At 39.8% G+C, this 16,313-nt stretch overlaps 1 protein-coding gene across 4 annotated transcripts in view; it reads right to left on the reverse strand.

Moving 5' to 3' along the window:
* The window catches only part of TOM1L1 (target of myb1 like 1 membrane trafficking protein), a 53,488-nt gene that overhangs the window by 12,396 nt on the left and 24,779 nt on the right, over positions 1-16,313 (reverse strand). For all 4 annotated transcript variants that reach the window (XM_007448642.1, XM_007448641.1, XM_007448644.1 and 1 more), the window contains 4 exons: positions 9,159-9,292; positions 4,132-4,192; positions 3,629-3,746; positions 2,228-2,324 (listed from right to left, as the gene is read on the reverse strand). In XM_007448642.1, coding sequence (XP_007448704.1) covers positions 2,228-2,324; positions 3,629-3,746; positions 4,132-4,192; positions 9,159-9,292 — 410 coding nt within the window. The remainder of the gene's footprint in view (positions 1-2,227; positions 2,325-3,628; positions 3,747-4,131; positions 4,193-9,158; positions 9,293-16,313) is intronic.

Raw genomic sequence — 16,313 nt, forward strand, 5'->3', positions numbered from 1 at the left:
CTAAGAACTATTGTAATTATTTTGATATTTGGAACTTGGGCAGACAATTATAACAGGGTTTCTAACGATCAGCTGATCACTGCCTTATGGTTCTCCAGAGACATTTTTTAAAACTAAAGATTCTTGCTACTGAATCAGAGTTTCTGGGGGCCAGCAATTTTACTGTTTAATAATCACTCAAGTGATTTTTATGCACCTTAGAGTATGAGATCCACAAAACTAAGCAGCTGTTAGCTAGGATTTGATCTTTGTGTGAGTTTTACACAGACATTTTTTATAATGGGATTTCATCTTTATGGTCAATCTTTCCCAAGAAGATTTGCAGAATAAAGGAAAACAGAATCAGCTACTTCAGACCACATTATTTACTAAGGAACTTCACTGGAGTTCTGCCTACAACATTTCAACATTTACTTGCATCACAGCAGTCAAGACCAGAGGGAGTCAAGCTAAGGTAATGACCCAACCTGGTGGTTCAAGAGATAGCCATGTCCCAGCACATGAATCTTTCCTTTCTCTCTTCTTCCCTTACACATTTTTTTTTTTTTGCTTTTTTCCCCAGTTTGATTCTCCTTTCTCTTCTCCTCAGTCTGCTCCTCTCCTTTTTAATATAGAAAAGTAACTAAAAAATATCTAAGTCCATTGACATAAAAACACAGCCAAGACATGCTGTTGAGTGAAAAACAAAAGCAAGGTTCAAAACAGTATGCATAGTATGCTGCCCTTTATTTAATAAAGGAGAAAAAATAATTCATATTCTTATTTACCTAGACATTTTGGAAGGATAAATAAGAAACTAACAAAGGAGTTCCCCGGGTGGGAGCAGGTATGACCCAAGGGAGGGCAAGAGGCAGGATGGGGGTGGGATGAGATCAAGTATTTTCCTTGTACATCTTTTTATATTGCTTTGATATCTGCATCATGGAAATGTATTGCCTATTACCTAAAATACATATATTTAAAAGGAAAAAAACGAATATAATAGGCTTTGATGGAAGGCAAACCTAACTTCTGTTTATTTTTTTGTTGTTTATCTGTTCCATTCTGCCTCTTCTTGACCTTAGGTAACCATGCTTTTTTTAGGTTCTTCTGCATCTTTCTTATGTTTCTCTATGCAAAGAGTGGCAAATATTAGCATATATTATTTCTCACTCTCTTATACAAATTTGAGATAGTATACACACACTACTTTGCACCTTTTCTCATTTAATAATAAATACATTGGTGATTGTCCCTCACATAGAGGGCCTACTTTTTTCTCCAGAAGTATAATAATGTGTTGTGTAGATGTTTATTTAACCATTCCCCAAACTGAAGGGTACTTGAGTTGTTTCTAATTATTAGCTATTGCACAAATGCTGTCAAGAATAATCTTGTAAAGACCTTATTTTGCATAAATAAGCATAAATTCCTAGACTGCAAGTTCAAAGGTAAATGCATTTATAATTTTAATAGATATTGCTACTTGCCCCTCATAAAAACTGCACAGTTTTGTGATAGTATCTGTCTCTCCAGTTAACAAAGCATGTTAACAAACATGTAGACTACTGCCAATCTCTGAGGTTAAAAAAAGTCTTATTGCAGTTTAATTTATATTTCTGTAACTGTACGTAAGGCTGAGCATCACTAGCAAAAATATGTTTCTAAGTCATCTGTATTTCTTTTTGGTGAACTATCAGTTCACCAGACCTGCTACTTAATCACTACATGAACTTCTATTCCCTAGGTCTCAGCCTTTTTTCCTATAAAATGGGAATAATGATAATAGCACTGATCCAAGAACTTTTGCAAAGATTAAATGCAATAAATAAATACAGGTCAGCAAAGTGCCTGCCACATAGCAAGTGCTCTGCAATCTGTATGGTTGTTTCTGTTCCCCCACTTTGTCATTGTATTTTTCCTACCTCCTGTTACCACTAAAAAAATAAGAGAAACAGGGAATTTATGGAAGGCTTGCTATGTACTGAGTGCTATACTAGGAGGTACATACAACACTGCACAGAATCTTTTTAAGAATCCTAGAGAGTATTCTTAGAAGAGAAATGAAGGCTCACACTGGTTAAGTTTCTCATCCAAGGTCACACAGCTAATAGGAAGCTGTACTGAAATTCTAAATCAGTTATGTATGATTCCTAAGTCTCTACCTTTTCTATTATGTCATGTTTTCTTAAATATGAGGAATCAGAATGAGATGGAATTAGTTCTGGAGTATTACTGACATACTTACAGGGGTGTTTCTGTGTTTTCTGAGGCTAGCAAATCCACCTGTGGATGAAGACTGGGTTTCAAGTTGTTTGTTACAACAGGACTTGGAGAGCTGAAATCTAGAACACAAAATGTACTTATTGCTTGGCTCTAAAACATTTTGTCCATCAGTTCTGTTGAATTTTCCGCTGTTTAAAAAAAAAAAAAAAAACACCAAATTAAGGAGATTGAGATAGTTCTGTCACCGTAAAATCGTGGGATCTCCTCAAACAGAAATTCAAAAACGTCATTTATAGCAATTGGAAAGAGAGAAATTCCCTGCCATAAAAAGGGGATGTTGTAAAGGTAGCAAACGTTATTGTGTTGTTTTCTAAAATCCCAAGCTGACCCACAATGGAAGGGATTTTATGTCTTATCCTGTCAAGCACAAAAGTAAAAAGCTATGGCATATATAGAGCTCTACCCTCACCTCTCCAAACTCTCAAGTTCCCATAATCATGAGACACCCCAAAGAGAATAATTATTTCCACCCCCGCTCTGAAAATGCCTGATAAAAACTCAAGAAAACTCTTCAATATAATGGACTCCAAACATCCCACTGGTCTAAGCAAGCAGCCAACATTTTAGAAATGGGGTAAGTAATAAGAAAACCACAAATTGAGTGACACTGACTATTCTGATTCTAAAAAATCCTGCTAACATAAAAGGAAAACAAATTGATTTTAATTTGGCAGAAAATTCTGGATTTCAGCATTTTTCATCATCTTTACTTTGTAATTTACCAAAACTCTTTGGGAAGGGTAATAGGAGACAACAAATAAGACAGATAAGGTAGGTAACCCTAAGCCTACAGTGCAACATCATTCATTTACCTTCACAGAAAACCATTAAAGCAACAATTGCTCTCACTTTATAAAGTAGGAAAGTCTCTAAGGTGGGTGGCTAGGAGGTGCCAGAACTGGGATTTCAACTTGGACTTCTCTGACTCAAAAGCTTGTGATTTGCCCTCCACATTTCGCCATCATGAGGCCTCATAATTCCTGATTTTGTCTATATGCATCAAATATTCCCCTTCCTGATGCTGTAGTATGGCAGAGAAAACCAAAGATAATAGCGAGTGGGTTCAGAGTAGGTTTAAGTATTGGCCATGGAGCTGAACAAGCTCTACAAGTAGGCCAGGCGAATTTGTCGAGATACTAAGCCAGTGGGATGAGTTTCAAGGACCTCCTCTGCCAGACACATCCCATTCCTGTACTGGATGTGACCTAACCATTTGTCAAGAAGTACTTAAATCTCCTGATATAGTTCTCTGATATTCAAATTGACTTCAGTTCTTCTCAGGTTCCATTTAATCAAGAAACCAAGAGAACTGTTTCACATCAAGCTTTTCCACTGGTCTGAAAAGGCCCATGTGCTTATTTACTTAAGTCTGAAAGCTGAGCATTCAGGGTGTTGAGTTCTCCCAAAGTGGCCCTATGCATCAGAGGGCTGCGACTCAGGTCAAGGAGATCAGAGGACGGGGCAGAAGGTTCACTGGTAGTCTGAAAACAAAGCAAACAAAAACACAATTTAGAAAAAACTATGTCAGGCAGTTTGTCACAGCTTTCTCCCCAGACTTTCCTTTGGAGAAAGGAAGATCCTATTTGCAAGTATCCTGAGAGAGAACTCTCCATTCAATAGACAATGCTAGTACTAATCACATCTCACCACTGACATGGGTCCCTGCCTAATTAGAGAATCTTCTTATGGCCTCTTATCAATAACTCAATGAGTTATTAAGGCAGATACTCTACACTACTAAAACCACTCCAAATCATTAATGCATGTCTCCTCTTTTTTAAGACTTGTTTTATATAAGCTTTGGTCCTTGCTGTAGAATTCATAAAATTTTCAATTGTTTATTTTATAACAGTTCTATTTACTTACATTGGCATCTTCCCTCTGGTTCTTATTTTGCTCTAAAATCCTTTGTTGGTTTCGAATGAACCTGTGTGAATTAACAAAATGCAAGTATTTAAAAGAAAACAGATATGAAAATGCTATAATATTTAACAGAATTATTAACGTGCAAATATTTAGGAATAATCAGCCTCATCCCCAATTCCTAATAAAGTACTTTAATAACTTTTTCCCAGTTCATAAAAGTAATAATGCCTTTAAAGAAAACTATGAGAAAATGGACAAATATTACAAATATGAATAATTCCATCATCAAGATATGGTTCCTATTAATATTATGATGTACTTCCTTCTAGTATTTTTTTCTGTAAGTTAATCTACTTTAAACTTAGTAGAAATTATACTTTACATAATTCTGTATTCTAATTCCATTATGTTCAGATCATTTTTCTAGTTATTCAGAAATACAACTTATAGTCGTTGCATACTTAACCTAATGAATCACATATATAAATATTCTCCTTAATCTCAAATATTTGAGTTGTTTCTAATTTTGCCAAAATTATCAAAAATGATCATTTTCCATAAAATTCACAATTAACATATTTTCACTCTTTAATCTTCATTTTTATAAGACACTTGACACCTAACAATATTACCTTTTACAACTTTGTTTTAATTTTACATTGTTCGTACACTGTGGGTAAAGGAGGAGCAGTTAAATAAATAAGAGAATAGGTTTCAAAGAATAGTGAAGCTGAAAGCAGAAATCCAAGGCACAAGTGTCAGTATTATTACTGAGTAGTTATAAGACCATACATATGATCCTCAGTTCTCCATCTACTCAAAGAGAATAGCAATATTTGAACCATTTCCTCAAAGTTATTCTCAAGGGCAAGATACAGACAGATAATACAGGTGGATGAATGTGGAAATGCTTTGCAAACTAAAAGCTGCTTTAGAAATACATAGTATTACGACACATTGATTCCATGAACCTAAACACTTTCAAGTGTAAAAGCTTATACTGAATTAAAACATGGCTTAGGTTTAAGGATTTTCCCCTTTCTAACACACGTGCTTCTTCTTCCATCTACTCATAGTATTGGCTTCCTGCATGCTAGCTAGTTATGTGCAAGGTATGAACAACCTTCACAAATCAAGCCTTGAGTAACAATTTCTGTTATCTTACTTGCACAGCTATTCCCTGGATGTAATGAGTGGAAACTTCTGGGGATTTTGGAATAGGGTGAATATATTTTGCCTGAGGGGTGGATGTGAATCTTTAGGGAACAGAGGGCAGACTGTGGTGAGCATGGTAAGCAGGATGATTCCCCTGCCAAGATATCCACATCCTAATCAATGGAACAGTGAATATGTTAGGTTAGATGGCATATGGAGTGAAGATTGCTAATGAGGGGACTTTAATAGGGAGATTATCCCGGGCCACACAGATGAGCTCAGTGTAATCACAAAGGTCCTTAAACGTGGACGAGGGAGGCAGACGAAGGAAGCAAGAGGGATACAATGTGAGAAGGACCCGACCAGACAACGTTGGCTTTGAAGACGGAGGAAAGGGGTCAGAGGCCTAGGAAAGTGGCATAAGTTGCACAAGTTAAGGAAAAGATTTTCCTCCAAAAAGGAATGCAGCCCTGGATCAAAGCTGAATCAGAAAAAGCTGTTCACAGAAATAATCCAGTCTCCTGATATCGAGACCAGATAAACACACGTTCCCCCTTGGAGGAAGCTTTTAGTAAGTGGTCTTATGGTTTGTAATAGAATTCTCCAAAATGAAAACCATGAGTCAGCACTCTACTGAAAACCATATGGTTTTCCTTAGATATCTTCCCATTTACAAAGATTTATACCAACCAGCCCCCAAAAAGAACCCCAAACAACAAAAAAAACCCCAAAAAACGAAGGGCAAGGTTTGCTCAGTGGTAAGGGAACATGGTCACAGGGCTCACATCCCTCCCTTGGTGCCCTGTCGCCTCTTCACAGAACGGCCGCTCTCCCTGACAGTGAGACAGTGAGGGAAAGAACTTATTTCGCAGCTGTGGGTTTTACTTCCCTGATTCTCTTGGTTCATTCACTATGAGTGGGGAAAAAAAGTCTAGACAATAAATTAAAAGGCTCACTGGGACAAGAAGAGGAGGAGGACAAGAAATTAATATTTAATGTGCTAGCACCCAGCTAGGTGCTTTAATATATATTATTGCATTTAATTCTTAGAAACAAACAAATAAAATAAACAAACCCTCTCCAAATAGGTAGTATTATCCTCTTTAATAAATATGAAAAAACCCAAATCTTACAAAAAGTTAAGCAATTTGTCCAAAATCATCAGCAAGATTTGAATCCAGACCTGTTCACCTCCTTCCCTTATGTCACACTGGTCCCATTCTTCATCTGTTGGTGGGAAATATGGCCACTAATTCCAGGGAATTCTTGACAGAAATGGTTCCCCTAAGGGTGTCTTGAAATGTCACTGTAACTAGGAGGAAAACCTCTGATATTTAGCAGGTAGAGGCCACATAAGGGAAAACTGCCCTACCCAAAACGCCAATACAACTCTTATTTGAAACAAGGATCTAGAAAAAGTTTGGGGATCTCAGAGACTCCAGAATTTCTATGCTAGGAAGGCCTAGGTACAGGTTTGGAAAGAGACTAGGAGACTTGCCTGAAGCTATGTTTGTATATAGCACTTCTCATTAAGACTGAGGAGAAAGCCACCTGTCAATAGAAGCATGCTGCCACTCTTTGGGGCCGGGGTCTAGGTGCCGGCACTCTCCCCAGGCCTGTTGTGCCTTCCCATAGCTTCACAACCGTATGTGCTCTTACCTGCTCCTGGTTTAGTCAACTCCTCCTCATCCCATAGTTCTCAGCTTAAATGGTACTTCCTCATAGAAGGCTTCCTGTCCTGTTTCTGACCTGGATTAGTCTGGCTGTTATTCTCACCAAATAGACGTCCTATTCACTGCATTTATTTCACTTTCCAAGTGTGTATTTATATATATGACTGAAGGTGTTTTCCTGACTATAGGCTTGACTATAGATAACAATAGGTTATAAGACTATTACTTTGGGGCTTCCCTGGTGGCGCAGTGGTTGAGAGTCCGCCTACCAATGCAGGGGACACGGGTTCGTGCCCCGGTCCGGGAAGATCCCACATGCCGCGGAGCGGCTGGGCCCGTGAGCCATGGCTGCTGAGCCTGCGCATCCGGAGCCTGTGCTCCGCAACGGGAGAGGCCACAACAGTGAGAGCCCCGGGTACCGCAAAAACAAAAAAAAAAAAGACTATTACTTTGATAAATGAATAAATGACTTGGAAACAACTTAAATGCCTAATAAGTGAACTGTGAGAGAAACGTGGACCATTATGCAGCTATTAAAAATAATGGTTTAGGGCTTCCCTGGTGGCGCAGTGGTTGAGAATCCGCCTGCCGATGCAGGGCACACGGGTTTGTGCCCTGGTCCGGGAGGATCCCACATGCCACGGAGCGGCTGGGCCCGTGAGCCATGGCTGCTGAGCCTGCGCATCCGGAGCCTGTGCTCCGCAACGGGAGAGGCCACAACAGTGAGAGCCCCGTGTACCGCAAAAACAAAAAAAAAAAAGACTATTACTTTGATAAATGAATAAATGACTTGGAAACAACTTAAATGCCTAATAAGTGAACTGTGAGAGAAACGTGGACCATTATGCAGCTATTAAAAATAATGGTTTAGGGCTTCCCTGGTGGCGCAGTGGTTGAGAGTCTGCCTGCCGATGCAGGGCACACGGGTTTGTGCCCTGGTCCGGGAGGATCCCACATGCCACGGAGCGGCTGGGCCCGTGAGCCATGGCCACTGAGCCTGCGCGTCCGGAGCCTGTGCTCCGCAACGGGAGAGGCCACAACAGTGAGAGGCCCGCGTACAGCAAAAAAAAAAAAAAAAAAAAAAATGGTTTAGCCAAAGCATTTAATAACATAGGATACACAAATATTGGTTTTACGGCAAAGAAAATCAAGGGAGAAACAAAAGTATATGTTCTTTATATGATCACGACTATAAAAAAGTTTAGAAAAATACTAAAATGTTAGAAACAAAATTATGAGTACAGTAGACCCCTGTATCCACAGGTTCTGTATCTGTGGGTTCTGCATCTGAGGATTCAACCAACCTCAGATTGAAAATATTCGAAAAAGAAAAATTCCAGAAAGTTCTAAAAAGGAAACTTGAATTTGCCATGAACCAGCATCTATTTACATAGCACTTACATTTACTAGGTATTATAAGTAATCTAGAGATGATTTAAAGTGTACAGGAGGATGTGCATAGGTTATATGCAAATACTACACTATTTAACATAAAGGGCTTGAGCATCTGTGGATCTTGGTATCCTTGGCGGGGTTCCTGGAAACAATCCCCTACAGATATCAAGGGATGACTGTGTTTAAACTTTTTGCCTTCATACTTTTCTGAACGGAATTTAGAAAAAAATCTGTGTTCATATACAGATTATCCTCACTGGCTACTCTGGTTTTGTGTAGACTATTTTCTCCATATAAATATCCTCCTCTCTTCTCTTTACCATTTCCATGTTGTTCTCCACCTCAAACTTAGGGTAAACCTAACTTTCACTACGCCGCTTTGTTTGTAGCATTGGTCTATTTGAGAGCTTACGATGTGCTCAGTGCAGACAACATTCCGTGATTAAGATCCAGGCCCTGCTCACAGGGCAGTACGTGAGCATTGCTTACACTGCTCGTGAATGCCCCTCACACTGCTCAGGCACATGCTCATTTCTGCAAGCCATAGCACACGCTCCCAGAAGAGCAGGACCAGGATTCCCTATCTTGGGAGGAAGGCAGCCATGTCCAGAACTTGTTCCTGATCTTTCTGAGTGCTCATCTGTAGGCACTCTAAGAACACGGAGTACCTGGAGGTTAAACTAGCACTGGAGGAGGGTCGGAGAGGGCGTGCCGCTGCTCACCTCTAGGCACTCTAAGAACACGGAGTACCTGGAGGTTAAACTAGCACTGGAGGAGGGTCGGCGAGGGCGTGCCACTGCTCACCTCTCATATCCAAGGATGGCGTTATTCAAATCCTCATTCACCTGAATTAGCTCAACAGTGACATCTTCATTCTCCACCACCACGAGCAGGTCCATGATCCTCTCCTGCATCTCCCGACCTGTCTTATGAAGTTTCTGTCAAAGAAGGAGAGAGATTTCTTCTTCAGTGCTAAAAAAACAACTGGTTTGCCAATCTGTATACTACTGTAACCACCTCCACACTGAGTCACCTATGGGAGATTACCAAAGTATTTAACTATGGACAGCTCATCCTTTCTCTATGAAGGATATCAGAACAATATTTTCCTCTAAAAATCAAAATGGGCACGATAAGGACAATAATGTACATTGCATGTAATGCTGGACTAGAAATCAGAAGTGGTGTACAGGAATTCTAGGTTTACTACTTATTAGCTGTGCTGTGTTAGGGAAAAAAAATACACTTGTTTTCTAAATCTGTTACTCACTTGACAAGTGAAAAACACGCTACTTGCCACATCTACCTCAAGGGGTGACAGAAAATCAAATGAGGTGTATAATGAGGAACTATATAACTATAAAGAACTACATAAAACATAAAATGCTATTATTGTTATTTGTGGTAATAGAAGAAAGAAGTATTTAAAATGCATTTATAGCAGTATAATTTTCTTGTTATGTTTTACTTAACCATGTAACATTTATAGTTACAACATCACATTCCAAGGTAAACTGAAGCAGGATTAAAAAACTAGTCATCAATGCCATTTTTATTTGGACTGCCTGGAATCACTGTATTACACAAGACTCTACTCCCCAAACCAGCTTTTTCTCATAAGCATCAGAGGCACCTACGACAGACTTACTGACTCAGAATTGCCTAGGCTGAGAGTTTGGGAATTTACACTTTTTAACAAGCATCTCGAAGTGTTTCTTCTGTACACTGATACTTGAGAACTGCTATCTTACAACTTACTTTCTCTTAGGCAAACCTCCAGTAAGCCTGAGGAGCATAAAACTGGTATTAATATTCCTTCAAACCCACCCTGGCTAGAATTTGTCCATGTAATAATACATTAACATCAGGCAAGAACACAGGGAAGCTCCCCTTTCAGAATGAAAGCAGCAGAACTTGCTAAATCACAGCACTATTACATTATCTGATGTTTTCCCTCAAGAAAGACAGACTTAAAAAAAAAAAAGACCTGCTGAAAAACTTACACTTCACAAAACCATTTAGAATCTCAAACAATCTATCACAAGATTTCCAACAGGAAATCTCTAAATAAATAAACCAAACCACTAGCTGGCATTTAGACTCAGAGGTAAAGGCTACCATAGCTCCACAAAATCTTAACAGAAGTATTTAGAAGACAGAAGAAAAGGGAAAGGAAAAAAAAAAAAGTGAGACAGACAGATGACAGACTCTAGGTTTTCATACTTGCATTGTGCAACCAGAAAAACTGTCCCGGTTCCTAATGATGTGGTCACTGTCTGCAGCAGTTGACAAACTTTTTCTTAAAGGTCCAGATATTAAATATTTTCTGCTTTGTGGGCCACAAAGCCTGTGTTGCAACTACCCAACTCTGCCAAGGTGAGAGTAACCACAGACAATATGTAAACAAATGGGTGTGGCCACATCCTAGTAAAATTAAGTCAGGTGGTTGCTAAATTTGACTCACTTATGGTCCCCTGGTAGAGCACAAAGAGAAAAGACTTTAGACTCAGTGGACCAAAGGTCTCTCCCATCTACATACCTGATACGGGATATGGTTAAAACTTAGCCTCAGTTTACTTTTTTATCTATAAAACAAGGATAACAACCATCTTATAGGGTTGTTGTCAGAATAGAAAATGATGCAGTTGAAACCCACGTATGGTATACAGGGTAGTCAATGAATGTATTATGGTTGCCTAAGGAGGTGTCACTAGCAGCTTAACTAGCAAACTAACATTATACATTCCTGGGACTTCCCTGGTGGTCCAGTGGATAAGACTCTGTGCTCCCAATGCAGGGGGCCTGGGTTCGATCCCTGGTCAGGGAACTAGATCCAGCATTCATGCCACAACTAAGAAGTCTGCATGCCGCAACTAAGAACTGGTGCAGCCAAAATAAATAAATAATATTTTTTTTTTTTCAAAAAAGGAAAAAACTAAGAAGCATTTGGTTATAACCCCACGATGAACGAGAACTTTACCTCTGTTCTGCGTTAGTGTACAGAACAGTTCTTCTCCTTGCTCACTGGCAGCCTTGCTAGAACAATGTCAAGATCAAGGAAATACAATGGCTGTTAGATGCCTGTGACAAAAGTGGAAAGTAATTTGAAATGAATTTGCAGCCAACGTCAACAGCCCCCGGTCACATGAAGACTGTCCCTTTGCCCTCTCAAGAGACAGATGGAATGGAAACATGAAAGGGGCACCACATTTCTCAGCAGGTTTGCAACGCAGAATCTGAAAAACCTCTTCAAAAGCCAACCCACTCTGATCTTTGCAATTGATGTCTGTCTCAGAGGAGGGCCAAGCCACCTGGAAACAGCACAGATCAAGTACCATGGACCAAAAGGATGGGTCAGAAGTTCCCCACAGCAGGCACCTGCAGGGCTGTGGATGTGGGGAGCAAGGGGGCACGAGTTAAAATACGGAGGAACAGTTGCTGGTGCATATGCCCATCACAGAGGCCCTGGAATCGCCTCCCTTTACACCATATCAAAGCCCAGGCAGGCTTCTGAGCTAAAGTGATTCTAACGATCAATTCAAACGTCTTTGGAGCAAAACAAAAAGGAGCTCATTAAGAGCTTCCTCTTCTGACATCCAGATGGCTCCCACTCTTTCGCAGAGCATTCAGGAATTAAGGAAGAAGATTCTTCCACACTTTGAACTTCAACTGCAATTGTCCCACATTTACCAACACAGGGCAACTCAATAAAAAGAAAAACAAAATCATCTGAACATATCCCTTGAAAAAGTAATAAAAGGAAGAAATGTGTTTGCTTAACAGCCTTCTCTGGAAATAGTACCTCTGGCACTACTGCTATTACACATCTCCTCTCTCCCAGGACCTCCTACCAAGACAGCAAGAGACCCCGAGAACGTCCCTATATACTCAAAACCAAAACTGCCCCCGCTCACCATGAAACCAAACATTCCTCAGCATAACTTGCTCATACAGTTTCTTCTTTCTTTTACAGGCCTCTGTTGAATGAATGACAAGTTAATTGTTAACATAATCCTCCAGAAAATCATTAACTTCCAACTCTTTTTCCCAACTAAATACTGTAAACATCTTCGGTAACTCCTTAGCTCTTCTTTTGCCCTAAATCGTTAATTCTTCAACAGAGGATCAATCTATTCAACTTAATAGACATTTGATAAGCTCACTCAGTACACAAAACATACACTCTAAATGTGCAAAGCTGTATGGATTTATAAGTAGAGGTCTTGGTTACTGCCTTCAAGTTGCTTCCACTCTAGCTCAGGAGCTAATATATACCCACATGAACAGACAATAGGTTAGCCACCTATGCTAGAAAGTCAGTCCTGGGTTCAAAATGAGAAACAAGTGCTATACTGGATAGAACACAGCCCCAGGAGGACAAGGTTCCCACTCCAGCTCCATCACTCGCTTGCCACTGTGTGGACAAATCATTCCCTTTCTGAATATGTAGCCTCATCTGTAAAGGGAGATGGTCTTAACGGCACTGAAAGTCCCTTCCACTCTTAACACCTTACAAGTCTCTGAATGGGAAAGACAGTAAGAGCAGTCAGGGCAGATGACTTTTTATTTTACTCTCAGGTTTTTTTTTTCTCAACTGGTTACCAATTATTCTCACAGGACCAAATTTTAGATTCACATGATTTGAAACTTCTCTAATAAGTTAGAGTAAGGCTTTTTCTAGTTGTGCTTTGAAAATTGGAGCTCACTTTATTCTACAGAAGACTAAAACATTCTCTTCTTTCATTGTCCTTACTGCATCTAGGCAAAAACAAGACTAAAATGGGAGGTGAGCCACTCAAGGTAAGAGTAAGGGGATTCAGAGACAAGTACACAACACCTAGAAAACAAATGCAAGAACGTGCAGCAACATTTCATTACTGTGACCAGAACAGATACTTTTAACTCATCGCAATACTCATAGACTGGATGTGGCCTCAGAATCTTCGCACACCACTCCGGCAAGCTAAAAGAAATCCTGTCTCTGCCCCTAATGAAGTTCAAAGTCCAGGAGCAACATAGTGGTTGGGAAAGGTGTCTTTTACCAAAATAGTTTTATTGCCTAAGAATCTAACAAAGAGAAAGGAGCTCTGAGAATAAGCAGGGCTTTGGGATCTAACCGCTCGGAGGAACAGATAGGGGATTCCACGTAAGTATACCAGATTTCAGACAGAAGGAAACAGACAACGCATTTCAAATAAACAGAACAGCTGCCAGAAGGTATGCTCCAACAGACAAAACAGGAAATGCTTTTAATGTTAACAAACTGCATATAAGACTGTGATCACTGTTAAGTATACGTACAAGAAAAGCCGAGAAATTTTTGAGCAGAGACTTTTCCTACTGGCTGCACACCTTTCTTTTGCCTTCCAGATCCACCATCCATACTCTGCCCTGCTGTGTGCCCTGGGGGCTGGCCTGTAGCCGGCATACCATCAGGTCCCCTGCCCTCTAGCTTTTGACTGGGTTCAGCCCACAGGATGCACCGGGAGGAAATGGGAGGGCGAAGGAGAGTGAGGTCTGGATATTTATTATCTTCATTCCTTCCACCAAAGGCACTATCTTCATTCCTTCCACCAAAGGCACCACTACTCTCAAGGCTGCCTTCCTCATATTCTGCCCACTGGGTTCTGGCAAAAGTTTCTTCTTGCCTATTTATGCCTAGGGGTATTAGCTAATAGCCCAGGGTAACAAACTTGCTCCTGTGGTTTCTCTGAGCCCTGTGGTATCTCACTAAATAAACAGTACCTTGATTAAATTCTTTTCAAATTACCCAAATGGAGCATGCCATCTGTTTCACTGATAAGCCCTAAAAGGCATGAAAACAGAGCAATTTAAATAGTATGATACCAACACAGGGATAGACAAACAGATCAAACCAAGAGAACAGCCTCTGGAAAGACATCCTTGCATTAGAATATAGAATATGATAAAGAGGTATGTGAAATCAGTGGAGAAGGTATAAATTGTTACTAAATGTTATTTGAACAACCAGCCATATAACTGAAAAAGATAAATGAAGGGAAAATCTCTAACTGATACCAAGGATAAAGATTTTAATTTTATTTTTTAAATTAATTAATTAATTAATTTTGGCTGCACTGGGTCTTCGTTCCTGCGCACAGGCTTTCTCTAGTTGCAGAGAGTGGGGGCTACTCTTCGTTGCGGTGTGCAGGCTTCTCATTGAAGTGGCTTCTCTTGTTGCGGAGCATGGGCTCTAGGCGCACGGGCTTCAGTAGCTGTGGCACGTGGGCTCAGTAGTTGTAGCTTGCAGGCTCTAGAGCACAGGCTCAGTAGTTGTGGCACACAGGCTTAGTTGCTCTGCAGCATTTGGGAACTTCCCGGACCAGGGATCAAACCCATGACCCCTGCATTGGCAAGCAGATTCTTAACTGCTGTGCCATCAGGGAAGTCCCAAGATTTTAATTTTAAACCACATAAAATCAAGGGAAAATCCAATAATTTATTAAAGATATTTTTGTTGAATGATTACATTGTGCAGCACTGCTCTGGGAGCGGAACCTGAGCAGTAAACAGGACAAGCCTTTGAAGCATCCATTCTAGAAGGCAAAGACAGCTGCACAAACATGCAGGAAAAGCATCAGTGTGCTGGGCAGAGAAAAAAGGGGGTGAAAAAGAAAGTGATGACTTTAAATTGGGGAGCCAGTGAAGACCCCTCCGAGGAGGTAACATACTAAGTTGGAATGATGAGCAAAAGCTGGCCATTAAAAGACAGGGGAAGCATGAGAGTCAAGGGTGAAACAGCTCCCCGACAAGAATGAACTCAGTGTGTCGAGAGAATAGGAAGGTGGTCACTGTGGCTGGACCAAGGACACATGAGCTATGGAAGGAAAGGTGGGCAGGAGCAGACTGGGAGAGGTTTTGTGGCCAGAGTAAGAAAGTTGGGTTTTATTCCAAGTGTAATGGGAATCCACTGGAGGGTTTCCAGCAAGGAACAACATGATCTGGTCTACCTTTCAGAAAGCTATAGAGATGCTCAATATCATTAGTTATTAGGGAAACGCAAATCAAAACTATAGTGAGATACCACTTCACACCTATTACGTAGCTAAAAAACTCCAGAAAACCACAAGTGCTGGCAAGGAAGTGGAGAAATTGAAACCTGTGTGTGGCTGGTGGGAATGTAAAATGGTGCAGCCACTGTGGAAAAAAGTTTGGCAGTTCCTCAAAAAGTTAAACATAGAGTTTCTATATGACCTAGTGATGCTGCTCTGAGGTATATACTCAAAAAAACATAGGTATTCAAACAAAAACTTATACATGAATGTTCACAGCAGCTATTCACAATAGCCAAAAGGTAGAAACAACTCAAATGTCCATCAACTAATAAATAAATAAATAAAATATAGTATACCCATACAATGGAATATTGGGCCATAAAATGTGCTACAGCATGGTTGAACCTTGAAAACATTATAGTAAGTGAAAGAATCGTATTTTATGATTCCATCTATATGAAATATTCAGAATAGGTAAATAAATACACAGAAAGAGAAAGCAGATAACTGGTTGCCTGGGACTGGGCAAAGACAGGAAGGGAGAGAGATTGCTTAATGGGTATAGGGTTTCCTTTGGGGATGATGAAAATGTTTTGGAACTAAGTAGAGGAAATGGTTACACTGTGAACATGAATTCCACTAAATTGTACACTTTAAACTGTAAACCTTAAAGTGATTAATTTTATGTTTTAACATAAAACTTAATGTTTATATTTTAAAATGTTTTAACATTTTTATTAATGTTATGTGAATTTTACCTCAATTAAAGAAAAAAAAGCTATATAGTTCTTGATTTTCAACACAGCACTGTACTCAATATCCTGAAAATATTTTTGACAACAAAATACCTAAAAATATTGGATACAATATAAAAGCATTTTAATGTGCATGCCTAAACTTTCAAGAAAGGATGAGAAGTCCTCAAAGGCTAAATCCAAATAGG

The sequence above is a fragment of the Lipotes vexillifer genome, unplaced genomic scaffold, assembly GCF_000442215.2.
Source record: "Lipotes vexillifer unplaced genomic scaffold, Lipotes_vexillifer_v1.1 scaffold331, whole genome shotgun sequence".
NCBI lineage: Eukaryota > Metazoa > Chordata > Mammalia > Artiodactyla > Lipotidae > Lipotes > Lipotes vexillifer.